The sequence below is a fragment of the Sardina pilchardus genome, chromosome 3, assembly GCF_963854185.1.
Source record: "Sardina pilchardus chromosome 3, fSarPil1.1, whole genome shotgun sequence".
Taxonomy (NCBI): Eukaryota; Metazoa; Chordata; class Actinopteri; order Clupeiformes; family Clupeidae; genus Sardina; species Sardina pilchardus.
Genome location: NC_084996.1, coordinates 14,689,417 through 14,714,299, shown reverse-complemented (window position 1 = coordinate 14,714,299; position 24,883 = coordinate 14,689,417). Strand labels below are relative to the sequence as shown.

The following is a 24,883-nucleotide window of genomic DNA, read 5'->3' as shown; positions in this document are numbered from 1 at the left end:
CTATTCAGCTTCTTCCAAACAATGTTACAGATCCAGGCTGTATGACTGCATCCTGAGCGTGTATGGATGAAAATAGCAATTGTCCTTGTCTCTGCTGTCTGGCTCAGTTGTAAAGTGTTGTGATTACAGATGTGCTTTGCATAATGTGTGATGAAAATAAACCACCACACTAACGCACTCCTCGCGCTCATTTAGTGGTGTGTGCTTGATTTCCTACGAGGTTCATTACTTTTTTAGACCCGTTGCTGACTGAACGCTGACAAATATCAACATTGCCGGCAGTATTCTTTCATGATGCTCTAAATAGAGAATATAAGCAGAACGACTCCTCCAGCATTAATGAAGTCATTCCCAAGTGACAAACATTTGGAGTCATCTAATCTTCCTTGTATGTTGCTTTATAATGTATGGTGATACCAAGGGGATTGATTTTATACCTTAGGATTGCGCATGCTGGTAAGGGTCTGGACCCATCACTATGGATTGCAGCTTGAGTTACATACAGTTCAGCCAACGAGTGAGTCAGTGTCTTCTCCTCTGGTCTAGATCCTGCTACCGCGATTAGTCCGGTATCAGTGCCATGACTCAATTTTGGGGAAATATGTCTGCTTGGAATAATACAACTATCAAAAAATGCTTCCTACAGTACAAATGTCTGCAACATTTGACATTTAAGGTAGTATCAGTCACATATGTCTACATTTCAAGTCTATGTGAGGATTAAAAAATGAATCATCAACATCAAAACGATTGTATACTATGCAAGAGATAATGTAGAACGCTGTCATGATCTGAAAAAATAAGTCCCAACAGGGTGAACAGTACCCTGACACGCCCACTTATTACACGGCTACTTGTCAAAGCAAACAAAAAAAAACTTCACATGATATGATTCTTGACATTTATTTGTTACCATTTCATCATGGCTTTTGCTGAGAAACAAATGGATCTCGACACGCTGAATTTGATCCGGTAACACCTTACTTGAAGGTATCTAAAGAGTCATACAGTATGACACTGTCATAACTATGACATGACACTGTCATGAACTTGCAGTAACATTATAAACAAGTCATAAACGTTATAACTTCTGTCACTAAGTGTCCCTCGTTTTTGTGTTATGACAAGTTTACATTGTTTGGGTTGTCTTGATTATGACAAGTTGACCTTAATCAAAGTTTTGAACATTGGCAGAAGTTGTCTTGGTCATGACAAGTTGACATTAAATATGTTTGGGATGTCTTTTTAATGTCTTTTTAATGGAAACTTGACATTAACTAGGATGACATTACGAGGCAACTTGACATAAACAGAAAATCCACCTCTTTTTATATTTAATCATGACATGTTGACATAATGATTACTGTAATTAGATCAAGGTTAGAGACCAATTCTAGCACTTGGCGAGATAGATGTGTGACAGGACGTTTCACAAAACTGGCTGTCATGTCATGGCTGTTATGATAGTGTAGCGGATCAATTCTTCGACCTCAAGTAGTGGTACCATTTTGATGTCATTAAGATATCATGAAGGATAAGATATGTCTTGTCATTGCGCACAAAATAACCTTTTAAACACATTGTGCTGTTAAAATCTTTGTCAAGACAATGGGACAAGTTAATGTCCCATTGTCTTGACAAAGATACTATTTTTAATGTTCAAGTCATAAGAATATTGAGCCTCTTTACCACCCAAAACAAAGTTCAGAAGCAAGAGATCTGCAGCCCCAGAGAGGATTTAACCTACTTAGCAGCATTAACTTTGAATCACCTTGAAGCGCCATGATGAAGAAGTCAGGTAATAATTATTCATCCGCTCCTTGGAAGTCACATAATTACCAGGTGTTATTTTTGTGATGTGTTGGAAAAGAACAGGGTGCTTTATTTCAGAGTCTATGCAGCGCACACTACTTTCACCCTGATCCTAATCGTCTCATGCTACATCAGAGAGCAAGTTTTAGCCAATACTGGCACTCTTTGAATCATGCCAACTGTCCACTGGGAGAAGTTAATGGTGCTTTGCCACTATCGGGTAAAACCCTGGAGTCATTCAATTGAAGTTGTCCACAGTTATAGGGCCATAACTGTAGACACAGTTCATAAAAATACCATCAGGAGAAAACTTCACTTCCTGCCAAAAGGTCCCAATAAAAAACAGCCATTTCATGTTATAATATGATCCCTTCCACTACTATGTTTACTACTATGAGACCTTTGATTCCAGTGAAATCTCAACAAATCGCAACATTCGTCAACCAAGGTGATGGTTGAGACAAGTCATTGCATTTGACATAAGGTGACCAGATGTTCGAGACCAAAACCGGGGACATAATCCCAAAAAAGTGGAAAAAACAGGGACATTTTCTGTTTGACTATCAATCTGATATAATACAAGTTTTATCTTCAAAAAACAGGGGACTGGGGACTGTCCCCTGAAACCGGGGATGTCTGGTCACCCCTAATTTGACAGAGCAAGTTAGCTTTTGCAGGAAGAGGATAGTTAACTTTAGCAGGAAGAGGACTGGCCTACACTCATCTGGATTTATCAGTGTAGCTTTTAAGGTCTTGTGTACACCATAGATGTGTTGTGTGTAACGATGTGTAATACAGTCTCTGTATGTTTGGAGTAATAACAAACAAAACATCAGAAGAACCAAAATATGATTCCACTTAGGCTACAGTATGGTACATCACTGTGAGAAACAGCACCTGCCTAAATTAAGACTAATGCCCTTGAAATTATACAGTACTGTACAGTATGCACAGGCTATGGCACGATTGATTTAATTTGTGTTTTTTTTTCATGCAAAAGCAGTTCATGTAAGTTGGCCAGTCAAAGAATGTTTAAAATGGCACGTCTGCATAAACGGCTGTTGCTGTTGCGTAGGTAGCACTCCGTCATCTGCGCCGCCCTTCTGACGAATGTATGCTGATTTACATTGCGCTATCACGTCCTGCAGCTGCATGGCAGAGCAGGCAGCCCGAGCCCCAGTCCACAGCCACAGCCTGAGCCAAGGAATACGGCAGACAGATGAGAGGAATGACAGAGGGTGGAGGGTGGTGGAGGGTGGAGGAGGAGGAGGAGGAGGGTGGAGGAATAAAGGGGGGAGGTGGGCAATGCCACCGTCGCTGCCAGGGAAGCAGAGGTATGGGTGCTATTGATTAGCTGTCTAAGCCGGCGTCTATGCTCATAATGACGAGCGTCCCTCTAAGTATCTCGAATAAACATGGCCAGGGCGGGCGGGCGGGCGGGCAGGCAACTGGCAGGCAGACACTCCAGGGCTCGGTAGAGGCAAGGCATTAATTACACGAGGCGGGCTAGGAGGGTCGTTTTGTGTGGGGGGAGAAATGAGCAGCGGCCTTGACTTTCATTAGCCTGCTGAGGGAAATAATTGGCTCTGTGTGTTCTTCTTCTTCTTCTTCTTGTGATTCTTCGTCTTCTTCTTCTTCCTCCTCTTCCTCGACACTGCCGCTGTGGCAGCGCTGGCAGGCAGGAGTGGTTCTTCCGTACGTGGTTCAGGTCGTCCTTGGGGGTTTTTTTTTGTGGCACAAACAGTCTCTCAGCACGGCAGTTTCAGATCTCTGTGGCCACTCACACATGTAGATGTTGCCACTCTGCTGTGTGTGTGCGTGTGTGTGTGCGTGCGTGTGTAGCAAGGTAATAACTAGAGAGCAATTATGGTAACGGCAACAAATGGGCCTGTAAAATGAATATTTCCTGTGGGAATCTTTGCGTGGGTGACCAGCTTTCTCTCCAGCTCAGCACTACAGACGCAGACCCCCCTCCCCTCCCGCCAACAGCCCTCCCTGGGCCCCAGGAGGATTATGTGGAGGATCGAGGACTAATTAAACACAACCAGCTGAGCAGAGGAAAACAAACCCAGCTTGGATTTGCTGCATTTACATTAATTCCAACTGTTTTTTTTCCAATACATCAATATCTCAGTGAGAAAAAAAAAATGAACACAATCCTTCTGGAGGATTAAAAAAGCTTGAGGGGTACAAGATCACAGCTGCCAAGCAAGGATGGGATACAAGATCTGGAACTTTTTTTTTTTTTTGAGTTTTACTGCAACACCTTGGGAGTCAGACAGGACTCAAATATATGTGAGATTGGTCAGTGTGTATTTCTTTTGGGGATGAAAGAATTAAGACAGGTGTTTGCCAGTGAGAGTCCTCCAGGTGTGTTGGTACTGTAGACCAGCTGATCAAGTGGATGAGGATGAGAGGGGGGTATTTCACGAGACTGAAGTGTGACAACCTGTAGATCTGTAACCAGGTTCTGTTACCACTGTCGCTCAGACCATCGCAGTGAGAGCGAGTGAGTGCACATTTAGTCTGCTGATATGGTACCACAAAAGCTCCTCGTACCACCATTACCACACACAGTTAGGCACAGTTGGTGTGAAAACGAGTGTGATATTAGTTCTTCTCAGACCAAGGGATGGAAGGGATGGAAGACACATAGGATAAGAGGAGTGAAAATGACACGGAGGGGGGCGAAGCGAGAAGGGTCACGGCGACCGCTGACAGCTTCGCTCACGCGGGACCAAAACAATTATGGCAAGACGTCGTCGCCTGCACAAACCACGCCAGTCTCCGGGAGTCTTCTCCAATTCACATCCAATCAAACACGTCGTTCCCCCCGCAAAAGATAAAGTGTTTAAAGTCACGAGACAAACACAGGTAGCCAGGCTCTGTCTGCCAGATACATGAGATAGCAGTGGCATCGTGTTGACCTTTCCAGAATGTGCGCTGGTTCCTTGCCAGGGCTGGATGAGTGCAGCACCTGTGATAAATCAGTATACCAAAGGTTAAGGAAATATCTCGTCATGGCTTTTTTCTTAATGATTACTCTTTCTTTCTTTTTTCTTTTTTTTTTATTTCTTTCCGTCCTTCTTTGTTCCATGAAAGCACACCACAGGGGTGTAAATGGTCTCTCTCCTGCCCTCTCTCTCTCTCCCTCCCTCCCTCTCTCTCTCTCTCTCTCTCGACTCGAATGTAATGAATGGTTGAATGTAATGAATGGTTGATGGCATATCTTTACGCTGCACAAAACAAACAAGCTATCGTTTAAACACTTAAAATGATGACCTGCCAACGTTTTGTTTTAATTTTCACTGCCACTTTACTGTTCCAAAAAACTCCCCATTTTCTTTCTCCGTCTTCCCGTCCCGTGTCAGCCCTTCCCTCTTCCCGCTCTTTTAATTAGTCACAGGGTGAGGCCGCCCTGCCGTCCCCTCGAGGGCCCAGCACAGTTCGGGGAGGTGAACACAACCATCTATGGGACAGAGACATGGGAACTGAGGAAGCTCAGTCCAGTGAATGAATGTGGACGCAGGCTTGATTCACACAGTCTATGGCCATGGAGAAGAGATCTCTATGGCAGGCGCCGGTCAAGCAGGTGTGTCTATGGCCAGGTGAGAGGCAGTGTGTCTTTGTTAGCTTGTGCCCAGTATAATTATCATCTTCCCGTCCAGCATGCACACACTGTCTGAATGGAAAATCTACGTGGGCACCCCTGGGTGTGTCAGTGAAAAAAACAAGACGTTGTCAGATGCACTGTAAGTGTGTTCTTTGACTGACCCATCGTGAAAACAAAGAAAGCTTTTATATGATACTTAGGGAGGAGCAGGCTCCATAAAGAAACCACTACAAAAATGAAAAAGCTAGTTTCTCTGTAATCTCACTGAGAAGATGTGTGGGTTTTTTTTGCCCATTTAAGGAGCATTACCCGTTTCACAGGTTTCAAGCACACAGCAGGCCAGCAGCATCTACTGACTTACTGTACAGGTATAACTTCACATGAAATAACTAGAATAAGAATAAACCTTCACTGTCTAATGGGAAAGTCAACAGGCCTACTGCCTTTGACGCTGAGCTATTTCAAATAAAACTGTACGATTATCCACAGAGCAAGTGGGAACTCATAAACTGCCACGTACGTACGAACGAACGATGTGCGCCAAAGAAACCCGTCAGCCCCAGATTTGACTTTTCCAATATGGTCGCTACGAGACAATGATGCAGGAGCCAGACGCCACACTGACAGGCACCGCAGACAAACAATTCATCTGAGTCACAGAGGAGAAACAACCGCCTTTCAGCAAGACATGTGTTGTGCAGCTCGCTTCACCCGTACAGATGACACATCAGCAATTTAGATGACAGGGGAGACACAAACACAAAAAAAAGGTAATTATAAGAGGCCGTCACAAACTAGTGTATTTGTATAGGAGCTATCACCCCTCTGTACTCGCATGCGAGATAATAGGCTCCTTTATAAGCATGCCAGGCACATCGCCATCTCTGACTCCATTTAAAAAGCATTATCACATTAGCAGATTAACGAGAATCTTGGCCTGAAAACATTACAGACACGTCATTCATTGCCCAATGGCACCAAGAAATATAATCAGGGGCCCCCATCCCTCAGCGAGGCCATTTAAAAGCGGGAAGTGAAGTGTCTGCACATCCAAGCACAGAGTAAATCAAGAAGCACAAACAGTCAAGGACAGAGGGGAGGAGGAACCATTTCAACTCAATTCACACTAATGAAATTAAGGCCTATTTTTTTTTTGTTCTCCAAAAGCGACTGGGAATGAATGCATCATCAATGCCAAACTTTGCTGTCGAAGAAGAAAGAATAACACCGAGTGCGAACATCTTACTTTGGCAGTGCAACACCAGTGCAAATAAAAAACAAACACATCTCTTCACAGCTCAAACCTTTTTTTATGTCTCCATTTAAAGGCTGTCTCCAAATATAAATCACCCAAACTGCAACAATAATAATAATAAACAAAATAAACATCTATTTGCCCTTGCACCTCTCAGTGGGTTTTCATGGCATGTCCCAAGCCTAAATCATAGAAAAGAACGCTATAACCTTGTCAAGCTCTTCGCTTGAGTTCAACACTCCACATTCTTCCTCAGGGCTTCCCTTTTTTCTTCAGAGTGTAGTTCTTAAAGCCCAAGTTCCACCCCAGCTGGGACATCATGATCCAAAAACAATAGAACAGAACACGGCCCTGTGTGCAAAGCTGAGATGTCTTCTCGACTCTTTCCCTTCAGTTCGGAGGTAAAAAGGCTGCACTTGAGAATGACACCAACTGCAGTTTAGAGGGCACATTAACCCGTCTGGGAAGTCTTAAAATACCCCCTTAACTAGGGCAGCTTCTGAGGAGTTTGGGTCGGTTAGCACTGAGCACACTAACAGCGAGAGAGAGAGAGAGAGAGAGAGTGAGAGAGAGAGGAGTGAATAAAGGGCCAAGACATAAAAGAAGGGAGAAGGATAAGGAAATAAATTACAAATAGCAGGCTTGGAGAAAATGACAGTCAGATGATAAAGGGGAAGAATGGAATTGTGAATGAAAGAAGCAGAGAAGAGTGAAAGGGAAAATAAGAGCAGAGTGAGAGTGTAAGAGAGAGAAAGAGAGAGAGTGTGTGTAAGAGAGAGAAAGAGAGAGAGAGAGTGTAAGAGTGAGAAAGAGAGAGAGAGAGAGAGAGAGAGACAGTTCCATGGAGAAGCACTTGCATAACAGAAGGTGTGTGAGACTATTAGGGTCAGGCGTGATGAAGGACATATTTTACCTCCTTCCCATCAGAGTCCAGAAGGACCCCGGGTCCATAGGATTCATCTCAAATGAAACCCTCCATCCACCAGCATTTACATGCAGGAAGCCCTTAGACCATGCAGCCAAATAACAGGCTATTTTAAGACGTCGGGAGTTCCAACTCCACAAACCATCAATTTAATTGACAAGCACAAGCGAGAATTAGGCACGCACCGTTAAAGAGCGGGAAAATGGGCACCTTGTCACTTCTGCCACACGCACCAGGTTTTCTTTTGTCCATCCATCCACACTTGATAACGAAGGCCCATAATGAATATGGTGTGAAAGGTAAAGGCTAAGTATAAATTGCGGGGTGGTGGTGGTGTGTGTGTGTGTGTGTGTGTGTGTGTGTGTGTGTGTGTGTGCGCGCGCAACACAGTGAGTATTTGTCACCATTAACTGATATTTTGTGACTGCCACAAGACAAATGGGTCCCTCCGGACAAATGCGGGAAGTCTGTTCTAATCTAATGTGAGTCATGATGCTCAGGCCACATAGCCGATGGCCTCTGGTAATAGCATGCATTACATGTTGCAATATTCCTGTGGACTCGTTCTCACCGGCTTCGACAATGAGCTTGCTTTCGTTCACTTATTCCTGGCCCTTGAAAGTTGACAGACGGTCATTCGTCTATTTGCCACCAATGGCAATGTTAATCAATGTGAGACACTGTGTATGTGCCACATAGGCGTAAGGAATAGGTGTGGAGCATGGCGTTGGTGGCAATGCTGAAGAGTGGGGACATTTGTTCAGGGTTGGTCCTAGGCTCTAAGTGACCATTACAGTAAATGGACATGAGCTATTTCTAAATATTGAATGGAAAAATGTGAAAGTAGAAAAAAAAATTCCAATATGGAAAATATATGACACATCTAATAGCTGATCATATTACAGGCTAAAGAGCCTTGATAAACTCAAAACATTACTGTAATATGGAAATATGTTCCCTTCGGGAACACCGGATTGAACAGTTGGAAGGATGACCCACACATGTTGGGTCCGTGTGTGATCCATTCTTGTGTGATTTTTTTTTTTCAAATATTCTAAGCAGTGGAAGCCTCCTTTTATTAAAAATAGGATATCCCACAAATGCCAAACTCCCAAGACATTGCGATGCTCATTCATTGTCACTCTTGTGTTGACTGAATGTCAGCTCCCTCCCTTCCCCTCTTTTCCCAGCTGAGGGAGCAATGAAAAGATCCATGTAAAAGCAGCACCCTCTCTATTTACTCAGGGCAAGTTACTATGGAAACCTTGCACACAATTTAACCTGAGATTTACAGCAAAGATATTGAAACCGCTGGTGCAGGGGTGACCTGTGATCTAACAGCTAAGTCTCGGCCGATGAATTCCTTCCCAGAGCCTCCCACGGCTGTACACTGCATATTTTCACTCTCAGGTGCAGCTTTTCTCTTCGCATCAGCCCATTAGGAGGTCTGAAAGAGGTCTTGGCTGGGTCCAAATCTCAGCACACTTTGACATTGATTTCATTTGAAAAGCCCAGATTATGCAAGTTTGTGCATATACATTTTCCCCTCTGGCCTGGCCGAGACTAATTCAAATCAGTGGCAAAACGGAAAAGGTCAGGGAGTGCAAAGTAAAGTCTACGATGACTTGAATCCCATGTCTTGAGATTAAAGCCAGAGTGGCAGCTTCTATTTGAGGAAATGGCTGGCATCCCATGCGGGCTATGGGCTGGCAGAGGCTCTTGATCTCCGGACGCCAAACACACATTTGTCAGTTTTAATTCGCAGACTGCGCCATCGGCTGAACTTTGGAGTCTGGACGGAGAGAAATTCTGACGGCGCCTTTCATTTGCATCATCAGGAAGATATATCCCACAGGGGAACGCATGTCATAGAGGAAGTGAATCCTTATCAATGCCTATACCCTCCTGCTGTACCGTACCCATGCTGGTAGTCAGACATCAATGAAGCAGCCTCTGATTTCCGCAAAAGGTTACTGATATTTAAATTGGCTGAATTTGACTAATTGACTAATGGATTAAACGTTGAAACTGAATCCTCCCAAGACAAGACTTATTAATGTAAACAGTGTTCTTCGCCTATTAAAATTAAACTCAGTGAAACACTCCTAATTTGAGAGTATTATGTGAGAAGAGGCCTAAAGAGAATTTTCAACAGGGAAGCCCTGACATCTGTCTGTCTGCTTGTTTGTGTAAATTAAACAAACATGAAACCCTTGAGAGCTGGGGAAAGTATTCAAGTCTCTCTATCATGGACCATAGTTGTTTTTCAACAGTTCTTTCAGGGAGATCCAATTAAGTAAGAAGCTTAAAACTAGATAGTGTGCGGTTTCTGTTGAAGATTAAAACATAAATACACTAATGAGCATCAATATCATCAAGTCTCGAATTCAGACTATGCTAATCCAATGTTGTCTTAAAATCCTTACTCCAATTGACATTCTGAAAACGATTCTGTTTTGAACTATCCTTTAGCGCTAACGAGAGCCTGTGTGTGTCCCAAACACTGTGATCAATTGTGTCTGTGATAAAGGCCAAGGAAGACGTATGCGGTGAGAATGTATGTTTGCAGTGGAACAGGCAGTACAGCCAGCCATGAAGTCATACAATACACCTTTGTTAAAAGAGACTGGGTCAGGCGTTAAGTAAACCAACCTCAGAGTAAATCTCATTTTCTCTTTGTCACAGTATATTCTCTCTCTCTCTCTCTCTCCCTCTCTCTGTATTACGTTTTGTATTGGCAGACTCCGTTTCCTCCACTAGGTATTTTTTTCTTCGCCGTTGACATTTTCATTGGCCCCATCACAATTAGCTGCGAGACAAGAAAACAATGTGCCACTGGCAACAATGCATCGACGTTCACCATCTGCTTGGATATGTGTTGTGTGAATTACACAGACACCCCCCCCAACCTTTGATTTGAGTACTACAGTACTGAAACATGACCTAGCTATGCTGTCTGTGCATCACTAGATGATATTGAAACACATTTCACTGCACATAGTGACACAGCCATACGTATTAAAGAGCATACAACTGAACCCTCCCCCCAACAGAAGGCTGAGGTCATCTACCAAAACAAATCCAGAAAAACGACTCCAACGACGGTATGAATTGAGGCTTCTATTTTAAAGTTGACCGCCGCAACAAGGGGCCGATCTGCGGCTCAGAGCACGGACTGTGGAACATTAAATATGACATGTGTGGAGTCCACGGGGCATATTTATCACTGAAGAATGCCCTGATTCCATTATTAGCACCCAGAGAACTTCCCCTCACAATTAGTGCCTTTCACATCATTGACGACACTGACCCTGCCGTCGGCTGTATGAGGACTACAATGAGTTTAGCTTCTGCACATTAGCCAAGCTAATGAAATTCCCTCCGCTCTCACAAATTTTGGGTGAGAAACGATCTGTGAAGGTCAAAATGATTAAACGGGTTTTTTTAGCTTTGTGAAAGGCTAGGGAGGGCTTTCTAACACGGAAGCTACACCGGCGCGTAACTGAAGCGTTCTGTTCGCGACGCGTAAAAAACATTTTAGAAGACTGTTTTTCGAACGTACGCACCGCTATCATGGCTGGTGTAGCTGCTTCCACTGATTATAGTGGAAGCTAATTGTTGCAGCAGACACAACGTGAACGGAACGCTCCATTTGCGCACCTGGTGTAGCTTCTCTGTAAGGCAACGAGGTAGACTGGGATGATGGTAAAGCGCACTGGATGAACCACTGCTATGTAAATGAGCTATTATTGACTAATCCCATTCACTTTTCTTTCCCTTTCTCCACCCTGGCACGATCTGGAGGAGCTAAGCGTCCAGCACTTTAGCAGAATCCCTGTGGCGGCACAGCAGCAACTGACACAAATAATAAAACGCAGGGGGGGAACTGAATAACCATTCGAAGAAATGTGCTTAAATCCATTCAGTCATGATTCATCGACAGTGTTGGTTTTCTCTCGCTTCCTTTCTCTTCCTTTCTCTCTTTCCCACTCTCTCTCTTTCTCTCTCTCTCTCTCCTTCTCTAAGATACACACACACACACACACACACACACACACACACACACACACACACACACACACAGCTAATTGCACCGTGCTCCTATGAAAAGTTTTCTCCCTTCGAGCGACCCGTTTTTTCGCCAACAATTGAGATTAATCACTTGGGCGTAAGTGCGGTTTGTGTGGAATGTGCACCTTGGGATGAATTCCCCCCCTATTCTCCTCTTCCCATTCCGTTTTTTTTCCCTCCTGCCCCGCAAGCCTGACAATTATCTGTGCTTAAGATCCAGCGTGAAGGCGACCAGCTGCACCATCAGCAGAGTATGGGCACCAGGGGGCCAGATCTCACCTCTCGGAGAAGAGACGGAGCCAGGGATGGGGAGGGGGGCACACACCGGGGGGACTGAGAACCAGGGGAGGAGTGAGTGGGTGGGTGGGGGGTGGGGGTGGGGTTGTTTGGGGTGGAGGTAAAATTATATCTTTTTGTGGCAATGGTAACCTGGGATTAACCAGACCCCTGTGTGCAGCCTTACCGTTTCCGGGGAAGGACACCTGCAGTGAGGATGATGGCCGATCATCACTTTTGTTGTTTCTTCATGCCCTCATTACCAGTTCAGTAATTACACACTCATGACCACGTGCACACACACACACACACACACACACACACACACACACACACACACACACACACACACACACACAAACATAGAATCCTCAGAGGGAAGCAAGAAATGAAGTAATGAGCACACACAATTTCTCTCTCTTCTCTCTCTCTCATACACACACACACATGCGCGCGCACACACACGCACACGCACACACACACACACACACACACAGGCACAGATACAAACAATACACAGTCAACTGACCATAAAGAGCCAATATCACCAATCGGGTTAGTGGAGGTGAGTGGGATGACGGAGTGTTGTAATATAGGTACAGGAGGCCCAGGGCTCTCTCTCTCTCTCTCTCTCTCTCTCTCTCTCTCCCTCTCTCTCTATCCCCCTCTCTCTCTCTCTCTCTCTGCCTGCCTGCCTGTCTATGGGGCAGCCGTGATGATGGAGCAGCTATGGGTGGTGTGCGGGTGGAGGCGCAGGACACTGGTGTGGAGCTCTGGTGGGAGACGAAGGGGCTCGGAGAGAGGGTGGGATTCGATTACTACGCCGTGTGGAGAGAAGTGCTGATGCCTTTAAATGACGCCGTGTTCTCTTTACAGCCAGGCATTTTTCAAATGTTTCATCTTCTCTCAATGAGAGAGCCACTGCTACAAGATTTAATTGAGCTTTTTATGATATCCTGGTCAAACCTTACCCTGCCTGCATGCCAGGAACGGTACTGCAAAATAGAGGTGAGATACAATAAAGATACCTAATGTTGGACAAAGAGAGAGAGAGAGAGAGAGAGAGAGAGAGAAAGAGAGAGAGAGAGAGAGAGAGAGAGAAAAATAAACAGAGAAAGTAAATCAGACAGAAAGTAGGTTGAAGGATGGAGAAAGGGCAGGTATATATAGGCAACACCTTTAGAGCATCTAGTAAAAGCATGTGCTTTTCCACTTGTGTTTTTGTTTTGCTCCATCACCCGATAGCCTTTTCACAGCTGGGTTAGGCAGTGGGCAGCAGTCTGAGTGCAGGTCTATACGACACCACCCAGAGTGCATGCGCACGCACACCACACACACACACACACACACACACACACACACACACACACACACACACACACACACACACAGATCAGGTCACTACAGCAGTAGGCTTGCTCTGACTGGTGATTGTGTCAGCCTTTAACAGCCCCGTTGCCTTTCTCTACCCTCCCTCCAGCAGGTCCGTGGGGTGATATTATCACCTTGCCCTTTCACTGGTTCTCGGGGTGGCTCCACAATGGGAGGAAAAAGGGGAGTGAATCAACCTCTTAGCTCAGCCCCTATAAGCCTTCAGCAGGAGTCAAGCAGAGTCTGGGACTGTGTGCACACCAGTACCCTTTTATTATCTCACACTGTCTGTCTTTCTGTCTGTCTGCCTGTTTGTCGGTGTATATCCACCCATCCATCCATTCATTCATCTTTCCATCCATTCATCCATGCATCCCCCCGTGCTTTCATACATCTCAGAGAGCCAGATTATGGATGATAAAAGGGGGGTGTCGGTGTCCAATCTGAGCCCCCGGTAGTACCTGCTCAGGGGCCCGTGGTGAGCCTGCCTACCTGGGGTAATGAAGTGATTACTATGCATCTCTGGGAGATGGGAAGGAACTCAGCTTAAAGGCTTACATGTATTAACTGATTAAGGAGAGCAGCTGCCGTGCCCTTTACCACATGACTGGCTGTGCTAATGTTTGTGAAGGTTGCAGTGTTTGTGAACTGCAGTCGTGCGCGCGCGCCACAGTCAAACTATTCTAATTAAATACCGTTGCATGCCAGCGGAGATAAACAAATATTTCCATCTAAGTAATGGAAGGCACCCCGAGTCGGAGCTGCTCAAGGCACTCGGTAAACACTGTAAGATTGTAAAGATGATTCACTCAGTACTTCAAAAATGTTAAGGCTTGGATGATTAGACAATTTTCCTGTTGCAGTTGTTGATAAACAAATAAATGGAATTGAAAATGCGAGATATTACGAGATATACTTCAAAGTATTAATCATGATGTGGAATGCTAGGACTTGCCAGGCCGTCATGGCTTGAGCAATGTGTTTACAATCAATTTGGCTTTGGAGAATTTGAACCTCGAAGGCTATGTTGTGATTATTACGGGTCCAAGCAGTAAAGTTAAGCCTCCGTGTCTGCGACAGTGTAACATTACGTTTTCAGGTTGCCCATCTGTCTGTCTCAATCTCATCGACGTGATAACTAGATATGAACTAGCTGATAAGCCGACAACAGTCAGTAAAATTGTGTTTGTTTTTGCCACTTTATTAGCATACCTGTTTTGACTGATGCTTTGCAGACACAGGTTTTCTTCAAAGCCGAGTTAATAACTATTTCCTCTGTTTCGCCTTTGGCCAACAAGCTGACATGATGCTACTGCTGGCCTGACTACGAGTCAACACGTCACAAACCCTATAATCCTGCAACCGATGGCAACATCTTGCAACGTTTAATTCACACTACTGCAACTGCAACTCATCTTTACTTCCGTTTCGTCTCACTGTGAATCTTTGGTGTGACTTGACCTCGTGCTGAATTATATATCAAATATGCACGTTCATATTTTGCCTCATATTTCAGGAACTGCAAGAGATTACACAAAATGTCCTGTTTCATTGCCTGTAAACTTCTGGATCAAACACCCATTGTTTTTCCATTCCCTCCCTTCAATTCTACCGCCATTTTAGAAAAGCTCAAAACTGAAACTGAAACATACTCTTCAGAGGTAACAACATCTACAGTACACACCATCTCAACAAAAAATGACTTTCTCCGATTTGTTCCTGCTTGAACCCCAATCATCATAGATTTCGGTTATATTTGATTCATTGACGTGTAGCGCTATCATGGATTTCATGGACTCTTCACCCATATGGGAATTTCTTGTGTGAACTGTTGCTTGTTTGTTGCTGTTTTTTTTCCGCTCCTTGTGCTTCACTGCTGCAGATGCAACTCTGATACTCTCTCTAGCCCTTTGAGAACAGCACCAGGCTACAAGAAGTAATAAGACAACTCCTCAACTCTTCAGTCTCCAGCCAAGCACAGCAGAAACTTCTATTCTCGCAGACTCCACTCGCTATCACACAGAGGCAGCACATCATCCCCCGGTCTGACACTGAGTATTTGCCTAAGCTCTTGACAGGCAGCCGGGCAGCATTTTGTACAGCAGTGGGACACTAATGGACACGTTTTTTTTTTTTTTTTTCTCCCTTTTCTTTTTCACAGAGCCACTTCAGGAATGTGGGGCAGCACAGATTGTATCCGTGGGGCCTGTGACTGCATGGTGAACCATTCGTGGTGGGACGCGGAGAGCTCTGAGCGATGAGCCCTTCCTCGCGGTGGCACGCTGTCCACGCCACGTGCCTGCTGCTGCCCCGCTCCACGCCCGAGTGCCCATGCGAGAGCTGACCACTTAGGCGAACATGTCTGCTGTATCTGAATCTGCTGCAGTGGACCAGTATGGACTCGTCAAAGGAGCTGAATGGCCAAAGCAGGCAGTGGTGATATGGCATTTGAGAGAATCACGGCCATACTGTGTTATGACCTCTAGTGCTTTGTGACAGTGACGCAGTCCTTTTAAAATTGTAGCGGTGCATTCTTTATTCTCGTTCTCTATAGCATGCGTAGAGTGTTCACACTGCAAATCAAATCACTAGCATGTGCCACACTGTGACACGATTCACACTGTTCATGGTCAACAAACAATTGACGCCTGCTCCTCTGTGTGTGTGAACGCATTACCCTTGACGGTGCACAGAGCGGTTTCTGTGCTGTTGGCCTTGCAACTGGAAGTCCCTGCAGCCTATGGAAGTAGGCGGCTCCATCTGAAGGAATTCAAAGGCATGTTATACCAAAGGCATGTTATACCAAAGGCATGTTATACCAAAGGCATGACCTGGTTTCTGTGTCTGTGGTTACGCGCTGGTCAGAAACTAATGCTCACACACGCATGCGCCTACTCACTCACACACACACACACACACACACACACACACACACACACACACACACACACGCACACACTTTAAGGCACACTATATACAATGATGTATGCACATGCGCGCTCACACCTTTTCAGAGTGGATGCCGGTCCCGGCCCCCGGATCACAAGTTCAATTAATTTCACAGTTGGCGGCGCCCAGTCATTTTGTCTGAGCTGTTGTCTATGGCCGCAGGAGGGGAGGGAATGCGGAGAATGAGCACTGGCCCGCAGCTCCGACTGCCCCCCCTGCAGAGCCCCCTCCCCCCTCGCCCCTTGCCCCCTCGGGCCAGATCTGCTCCCGTACGTGTGCGGGAACTAGGAACCCGAGGAGCCAAGGAGCATTACTCAGTAGCCTAGCGCAACAAGATCTGCCAGAGCTCATGGCGGGATTAGCGCATGAGAGTCGGCACCTGCAGAACACCACATTAACCAAACCACTTATCTCTCTCCCACCGTCTTGGATACCGCAAAACAGATTAAGCCTGGCTGTGGCACGAGGATGTTTGTAAACATCCCAAAAATAAAAAACCCAATCAAACCAAGCAGAACACGCCTGCGTTTCAGATGACGCATACAAAATGACAGAATAATTAAATATCAGCATTATCACTATAATTGCTGAGTAATTCTACAATTACATTAAACAGTTTTTTTTTTCATGCACGGTAGAACCAAATGCCAGAGGGGTTTTGCTGTTTCAGAGCACAACATTTTTGCACTTAAGATACCTTCCTGGAATTCTTGCTCTTCTTCCTGCTAACAGTGATAGTAGCTAAAAAAGAGAGCTGCTCTCAGACCTTCACATTACCCTGGGCAGCTTCCTCTTACAGTCAGATATATAAATAGGGTCAAAACAGAGAGGAGGGCAATATTGGCCAAACAAGTGCAAGTACGGGGGCTGTAGTTTTGGCTGTGTGGCCGTGAGCAGCAGATTCAGCAAGTGTACTGTATGTGGCATTGGGGTGAGAGTAAGAATATTCTTACACAAGCATAGAGAGGGAGAAATGGAGCGACGGTGACAAACTCACAAATAAAAAGATCTGCCCGCACTGCACTGTAGAGGCTTTCAAAGCACGCGACAATTAGCGAGCAGAGGACTTGAACGATGAAGAGCAAGTCTAAGCACAAGCACAACATCTGAATGAATCTTCACAAAAAGGAATTTTCAGCATCAGAATGAATTTTTGCTCCTTCCTTGTCCCTGCCAGTCTGTTTCTCTTGCTCTCTCTCTCTCTCTCTCTCTCTCTTTCTCTGTTCCATGATAACGTTTCACACTGATTGACTGTTTCATCTGTTTTGCATTTTCCCTGCTTCTTTGTTTGTGTGTGTGTGTGTGTGTGTGTGTGTGTGTGTGTGTGTGTGTGTGTCTGTGTACAGGAGAACATGTATTTAGTAGTTTCTATACTTTTTATCCCTGAAGAGCTAGCCTAGCCAGTCCCCTGAGAGGCTTGCGTCGGTCCTTCATCTGTGCATGTCTGTCTCTCTCCACACTCTCCCTGGCTTCAGGCGCCGTCTTGTGCATCTTCACTTGTGATTCTTCACATTGCTTGTCCTTTTTCCTTCTCTCTTTCTCTCTCTGTTTCCCTGTCAATCATCCTCTCTGCCCCCCCCCACTCATACTCTCTCTCTCTCTCTCTATTTCTCTAAATCCCCCTCTCATATTATCTCTCTTTCTCCGTGTCTATTCTTGTTCCTCAGCATCAGACTCCTGACTTTTTTTTCCAGGGCAACCCACAGGGGACAGTGCTGATAACAGGGCTGCCACTCCTCCCAGCTCCTCTCTCTCTCTCTCTCTCTCTCTCTCTCTCTCTCTCACACACACACACACACACACACACACACAGAGAGGGGGGGGGGGGGTATGTTGCTTCTCTCTCATTCTTTCATTTAGCTGTACATGCATTCAGACTTTTCCTCACACACGCAAGCTCCCTTAACAAAAGGACTACCACGCCACCACATACATAGACACACAGCATTTGCTCTGTGTATTTCAATCTCTTGGACTGACTTTCTCTGGAAAAACACTGTAAGAGTCAGTCTTTACAGGTGCTTTGCTGTGTGTGTGTGTGTGTGTGTGTGTGTGTATGAGAGAGTGTGTGTGTGTGTCGGTGTGTCGGTGTGCGCATACATTAGCACTATCACACCTAATGAACTGTACTCTGCGAGCACCATCCATAAACTCTGGGGCAGTAACTATCCTCATCATCATCGCCATCATCATCATCCCACAGATCAGATCAGCTGTGACTCGTCGCCTCTGACGCCATTTCGGTGGCGGGGCTGCAATTACGGCCCATTTGGTGCCGGCCGCTCAGGAGAGCCATCCTCGACGCTGCGGATCCACATCAGTGGCTGCCATTACCCCGGAGAGAGGGGCAAGAGGTTCGGCACGAACACCCCGAACACACCGCGCCCACCAGGACGCCTCCCAATCGAGGCCGGCTTTGTCCGCCCATTACTTCCTGTGCGTGGGAAATGTGCTGCGTCAATGGTGATGTGAGTGTGTGAGTGTGTGTGTGTGTGTGGCTGTGTGTGGCTGTGTGTGTCTGTGTGTTAGTGGTGATCCTCACACATGTCATGGTTGCTTTGAGACCAAAATGGCAGCAAATTACACCACTAGATCTGCTGGCACTCCTCAAAGTCGTTACCATGAACTTAAAGAGTCCAGATCGTTTAAAAGGCACCGGGACCGGCTTCATTGGCGTAATTCACAATCGGGAACTAAGAGGGTCACTACCCCTGCTAACAGGAAGTCGGATGCACCCCGTAGGGTAATAATGCCAAACCAGTCAACCCAAAGCCGTGTCCTTCATTTCGGTCTTTTCCTGAGGGAGACCTAAGCTCTGGCAATCTAGCAATAAGCCTGCAATCACTAGAAAGCCACAGCTGGAACCTGCAGCTCCGTTATGAGGAAAACAACAGTCTCTACACTGCAGTCTCTACACATACACAGTATTACATGTTAGCATCAGGATCCTTGAACCGGCAACACGATCCAACAAGTGATCCAGAAAGCTCCACTGATGTGGTGAGCAATGTGATTTGCTTTTGAGCCCTCTCCCTCGTCTCCTCTGGCCGTTGCAGACCAGTCCAGTAACATCTGTGCCAGAGTGCAGCCATTCCTCTAGCAGGCCAAAGGTCATCGCCAGCGGCCATGTCGAGCCCCTGCGCTCTGCTGCTGCCCCATCTGTTGGAGCGGGCAGTGAGGCATGGCATGGGCCCCTGCTTGCCCACTGGCCTTGTTGCCAACGTGCTGACAGCAGCCTCTCCGTGTTTTACACTGATCCGTCCTTGCTCCCATTCAATCAGCACATACAGACAACTAAACACACACACACACACACACACATACACACCAACCTAAGCAAACACACACACACACACACACACATACCAACCTATGCACACACAGACACACACACACAGTCACACACTACTCTCGTAATAGATATTGGCATGCAGGCTTCAGATAAGGCTAATCAACACCTTAACTGGATTGGTCCTGCCATAGCGAGAGAGTGTTTTATCCTTATTACTTTCAATTTGCAGACAGACTGGTGAGGATTTGACGCCCTCTCTCCCTCCCTGCGGTGGTTCCTCGGTGTCGGAGATGAATAGTGACAGACAGGGAAGTGACTGCTACCTGACTCCTCTGTGATTCTGACAAGCCTCGCTGCCGTGTCTCTCAGTGTCAAGCAGACAACGCGTTGTGTGTACGCAAAGTCAAACGTAGGTGTCGTAAAGCGTGGAAACGTGTTCTGGGCCAGAGCAGAGTTGTGTTCTCTGGACTCAAAAGCCAACATTTATTTTGCAAGCGACACTTTCAATGCTAAAGCGAGAAATTAAATAATAAAAAAAAGACTGTTTTCATTTTGCTGTCACAATATTAAAACAATGAATAATTCATGCGTGTTATTAATGAACTTCTGGAGCGTTCTAACGTGATGTGGACACTGACAGAACCCTCTAAAATAAATAATGCAAAAGATACGCTGTAAATTACCATATGAGTGTGTGTGAGGGTGCCTTGTGTATGTGTTTGTGTGTGCCTGCATGTGGAACTTTTCCACTATTATACGGATGTACCGTGTATGATCCACATTTATTAGAATTCCAACATATAAACCAGCAACCAGCCACAAACACACACAAATACACACACACACACAAGCACACACACACAGATGCACACCTAAACACACACACACACACACACACGCACACACACACACATGCACACGCACAGACACACGCACACGCACACGCACACGCACACACACAAGCACACACACACATTATCTCTAATCGGTTGAATCATACTATATTAGAATTCCAACATTAGGGGTGGCACGGTTCACAAAATCTACGGTTCGGTTCGTATCACGGTTTTCGGTTCGGTACGGTTCTTGTTGTTATTTTTTCTTTTACTCTTTAACACTCCAGAAACATATTTCAGCATAGCTTAAAGGGATATTCCGCCATTTGTGGAAATACGCTCATTTTCCACCTTCCCTCGAGCAAAACAATCGATATTTACCTTGTTCCCGTTCATCCAGCCATTCTGTGAGTCTGGCGATACAACTTTTAGCTTCAGCCTAGCATAGATCATTGAATCGGATTAGACCATTAGCGATTATTACGCCAGATGAGAGTGTAGTTCCATGTCAAATCAGCCTAGAAAAACGCCAGGTTTCATTTTCAGTTGGTCTTATTGCACTTTCTAACTTGAGAGGAGACACGTATTAAATGGGAAAATTACCAGAAATCTTAGTCACTTTTAAACATGAAGCTAGCAGACGAGAAGCTAATGGTCTAATCCGATTCAATGATCTATGCTAGGCTGAAGCTAAAAGTTGTATCGCCAGACTCACAGAATGGCTGGGTGAACGGGAACAAGGTAAATATCGATTGTTTTGCTCGAGGGAAGGTGGAAAATGAGCGTATTTCCAAAAATGGCGGAATATCCCTTTAATCATCCACAACTAGGCTAGAATATTTAGAGAATAGTTACAGTATCATGTAATAATGCACAAACTGAATTTGACAACATATAAACCAGCAACCAGCCACAAACACACACACACACAAACACACACACACACACACACACACACACCTAAACACACACACACACACACACACACACACACACACACACATTATCGGTTGAATCATACTATAACCACAAGCAGCCTGTCGGCGTCCCATTTTGGTCCATCAAAGTGTTTGAACGAGTGCAACTGAGAAAGCCGCGGAGAAAGAGTCAGCCAAGGACAAAATGGATCACCACTCTCCCTCCCTCCCTCCCTCTTCTTCCTCCCGACAACAACGTTTCAAGAGCAATCGTCAATGAAACTTTTCCCTACTCCTGATGAATCACCCGGACGTGGTTTTGAAGGAGACCCTCACACACACACACACACATCCTCCTACTCTGTGGGATATATAATATGGGAGGTGGAGGAAAAAAAAGTGCACAAAAAAGCACTGGGAAGAGAAAAGTGCACATTATCATTGAAGCTCCAGTACAGTAGGGGCCCACGTGGTTGGGCCTTGGAGAGGCATGCAGGCCACGTCACCTCCTCCAGATGTTAATGTGACCAGCGCGATATGCAGATAAGGGAAAGGCAGGGAGAGCCATATTTTCCACTGGAGATAAAGGCTGGTTGGGATTAGAGGGCCATGCATTAATGCATGGGCAGCCTCCCTCTGATTGTACTCCCTTCACATACAAACACACACGCGCACACACACACACGCGCACACACACACACACACACACACACACGCACAAACACACACCTTCCTGTTGTGTGAATCACAATGCAGCAAACCATCAAAATTCAGATAGGGCTGAAGACTCATACGCATCTACTTGCCTACACATATTACAAATATAGGCTACACACATACAGCACACACACACACACACACACACACGCGTGCGCACACATACAAGATGGACTTCCTGTCTCTCCCTCACACACACACATACTACACACACAACTCTCTGATCTATGGCCGAGGCATGAAATCTGTAAACAAACACACAACAAACATCACTGATATGAATTATTCAGAGAAGTGGGCATAAGCTTTGGGCAACAGAGACTAATCCTGGTAGATTTGAGAAGGTCAGCACCCACTTCATGCGTTAAACACAGAGCCAAAAGAGAATGTAAATATAGGACATGAAACATGACACATTAAGCTAAATTAAAGGAATTACAGTAAAGACCCACTGGCTGTTATCTCGTGCTCTGGTGAAGTGCCTCTATAATTTCAGTGCAGTGAACCTCATTGGAGAAGTAAGACCTGCATGGGTGAATCAGGTTGAAAGAGTGTAAATGTTTTAGCGATCATGTCACAGATTAGATTTGGGCTTGTCAAAGGAATCAAAGGCATCTGGGAGAGAATAGTCTCTCAGGAGGTTCACCTCTCTATCTCTCCCTCTTTCCCTCTTTCTCTCTCTCTCTCTCACAGTGAGCTTCTGTGTAAACTCACTGTATGGCTGCATTCAGTCTCCTGAAATGCTCTTTTTTTTCTTGTACGCGCACACACACACACACACAGACACAGGCACACACATACACACAATCACACACAAAAGCTAGTTACAGTCGGAGTTCTGGGGCGGAAAAAAACATCCACGCTGACCACAGTGTGCCTACAGTACTTCTTTTTATCCACTCATTTTTTTTTCTTCCTGTCACAATCGCGCCTCATGTCATTAAGATATGAAAAGCACGAAACCTTCGGGCAGAGGGACGACAAAAACTGGCCATTACCCAGGCAACAGGGCATGATGATGGAGGACAGAAAGGAGCATGGGGTAAGAGGATAGAAGAGCGACGCGGAGAGTTCAGGCTCTTGCCATCGAACCTCTTCTTCTCACGCACTGTAAACTCTTACCTGAAATAACCCTTTTGAAACGTGCTGTGGGCGTAGAAACAGAAGATTTGTAATGGGCAAAAGTGAAAAAGAAATGCATACACACCCAGGCACAGGGTTGGTGCAGGAGGACAGAAATATCCGTGACACAAATGAAAATATATAGTCGGCAAACGAGAACGTTTTTGCTGCTCGCAAACTTTCATTTAATGGTTTTTCACGACTATATCTATTTTTGCTAAATTTTGCAACAGCGGCTTCTGATTTAGGGAGCCAACCATTCCTATAGAGCCAAGTACAAAATGGACGTCAGGCTGGTTGCTATGTTGTCTCCTTGGGAGTACTGCTTGATGTTTACGCTGCTCTTCCCAAACATCGCCTATGGGCTTAAAAGGTAATAATGCGGCAGCAGGGCTCATGGTCAAAGCAACAGAGAGAGCCATGGCCGTGGCGGAGAGCAACAATGGGTATCTGTGAAAGTCATCTCCACTCTCGCATTCTCACTTGGGACTCTCTCGTGCTGCCTCACAGCGGGACGTAATGCTAGACTGCTTCCAAGAAAGAAAAAAAAAAGAAGTGCGGAGGGGAGAAGGAGGGGTGACAAGGTCAGGCCGTCCTTCCACAGGAGCGGGCAGAGAGGAGGGCGAAGAATCCCATTTCCACAGGAAACAAACACGAGGGGAGAGAGCAAGTCATGAAATAGTAACTGAGGGAAAGCACATTAGAGGGTGTGGGTGTCAGTGAAGGAAAGTAAAAAAAATAGAAGGAAATGGCAGCAGTTGTTATGTCTTTGAGTTCATTTTTTGGGTGATAAATATTTTTTGTGTTTGAGGATAAGAACGTAAAACACTTTGTCAAATGGCTAATGGATATAGAGGAGAACGCACAATACTAATTCTGTTCAGCAGCCACCTTGTAGTGGCACCGCATTCTTAGAACGCATCAGCTAAAATCCCTATCATTCTATCTGTAGACAATCTAAGGTTCTCAAATTCGTCGTCAGCGTATCTTGTAACTCCTCCCTGGACAAATGCACATAGTCTCCACCTGAAGCAGGAGGTGGGGAGGGAGACCCACGTCCCTTTCATGCTAAATAATCCTCTCCTGTGAAGGTAAACCCGCTGACAGATAAATCCCCCGTGGGCTGCCAAAAAAAGCCAGCGAGACCCTAGATCAATGCCATGCTTGTCGAGGAGATTAATGGGCGGGATTCTCCCCCTCCATATACTGGGTGGCGGCGACCTGCTCCGCCTGTCAAATAGATCTGTGGCAGCCCACTGCCGCTAAATCTCCACATCCAACCTGCCCAATCTATTACCATGGCCATAGATGGACATGGCGGCGCGGGCCAGAAGGGTACCCGATCCATGCTATATTTTCAGTGCAGAATCCTCAGCAGGCTGTTGGTCTGTCTATCTATCTATCTATCTATCTATCTATCTATCTATCTATATTTATTTATATAGCACTGGTAGAGATGTATATCTGATGTATGCATGCAGAGATGCTGAAGTAATCTATTCTACACAATGCACTGTTGTCCCCACTCAAGACTGTATGCGGGACAGAACACACAAGCCTTCGTAATCTGTCGCGAGCGTCCGATTATTAATGGCAAACATGGCGCCCAGTCCCCCAGGCCTGTTTTCATTTAAAGGGCCCTGGTGGCCGGATCCTGGACACGGCGGTTTGTCAGTCACAACCAGCACGGCTGGAGCGCGCGGGGGCCTCATCTGACACCATCAATT

At 45.6% G+C, this 24,883-nt stretch overlaps 1 protein-coding gene across 1 annotated transcript in view; it reads right to left on the bottom strand.

Moving 5' to 3' along the window:
• Positions 1 to 12,651: 12,651 nt before the first annotated feature.
• The window catches only part of LOC134075899 (protein shisa-6), a 29,019-nt gene continuing 16,787 nt past the window's right edge, over positions 12,652 to 24,883 (bottom strand). Inside the window, exon 5 of the mRNA XM_062530928.1 lies at positions 12,652 to 12,725. Coding sequence (XP_062386912.1) covers positions 12,652 to 12,725 — 74 coding nt within the window. The remainder of the gene's footprint in view (positions 12,726 to 24,883) is intronic.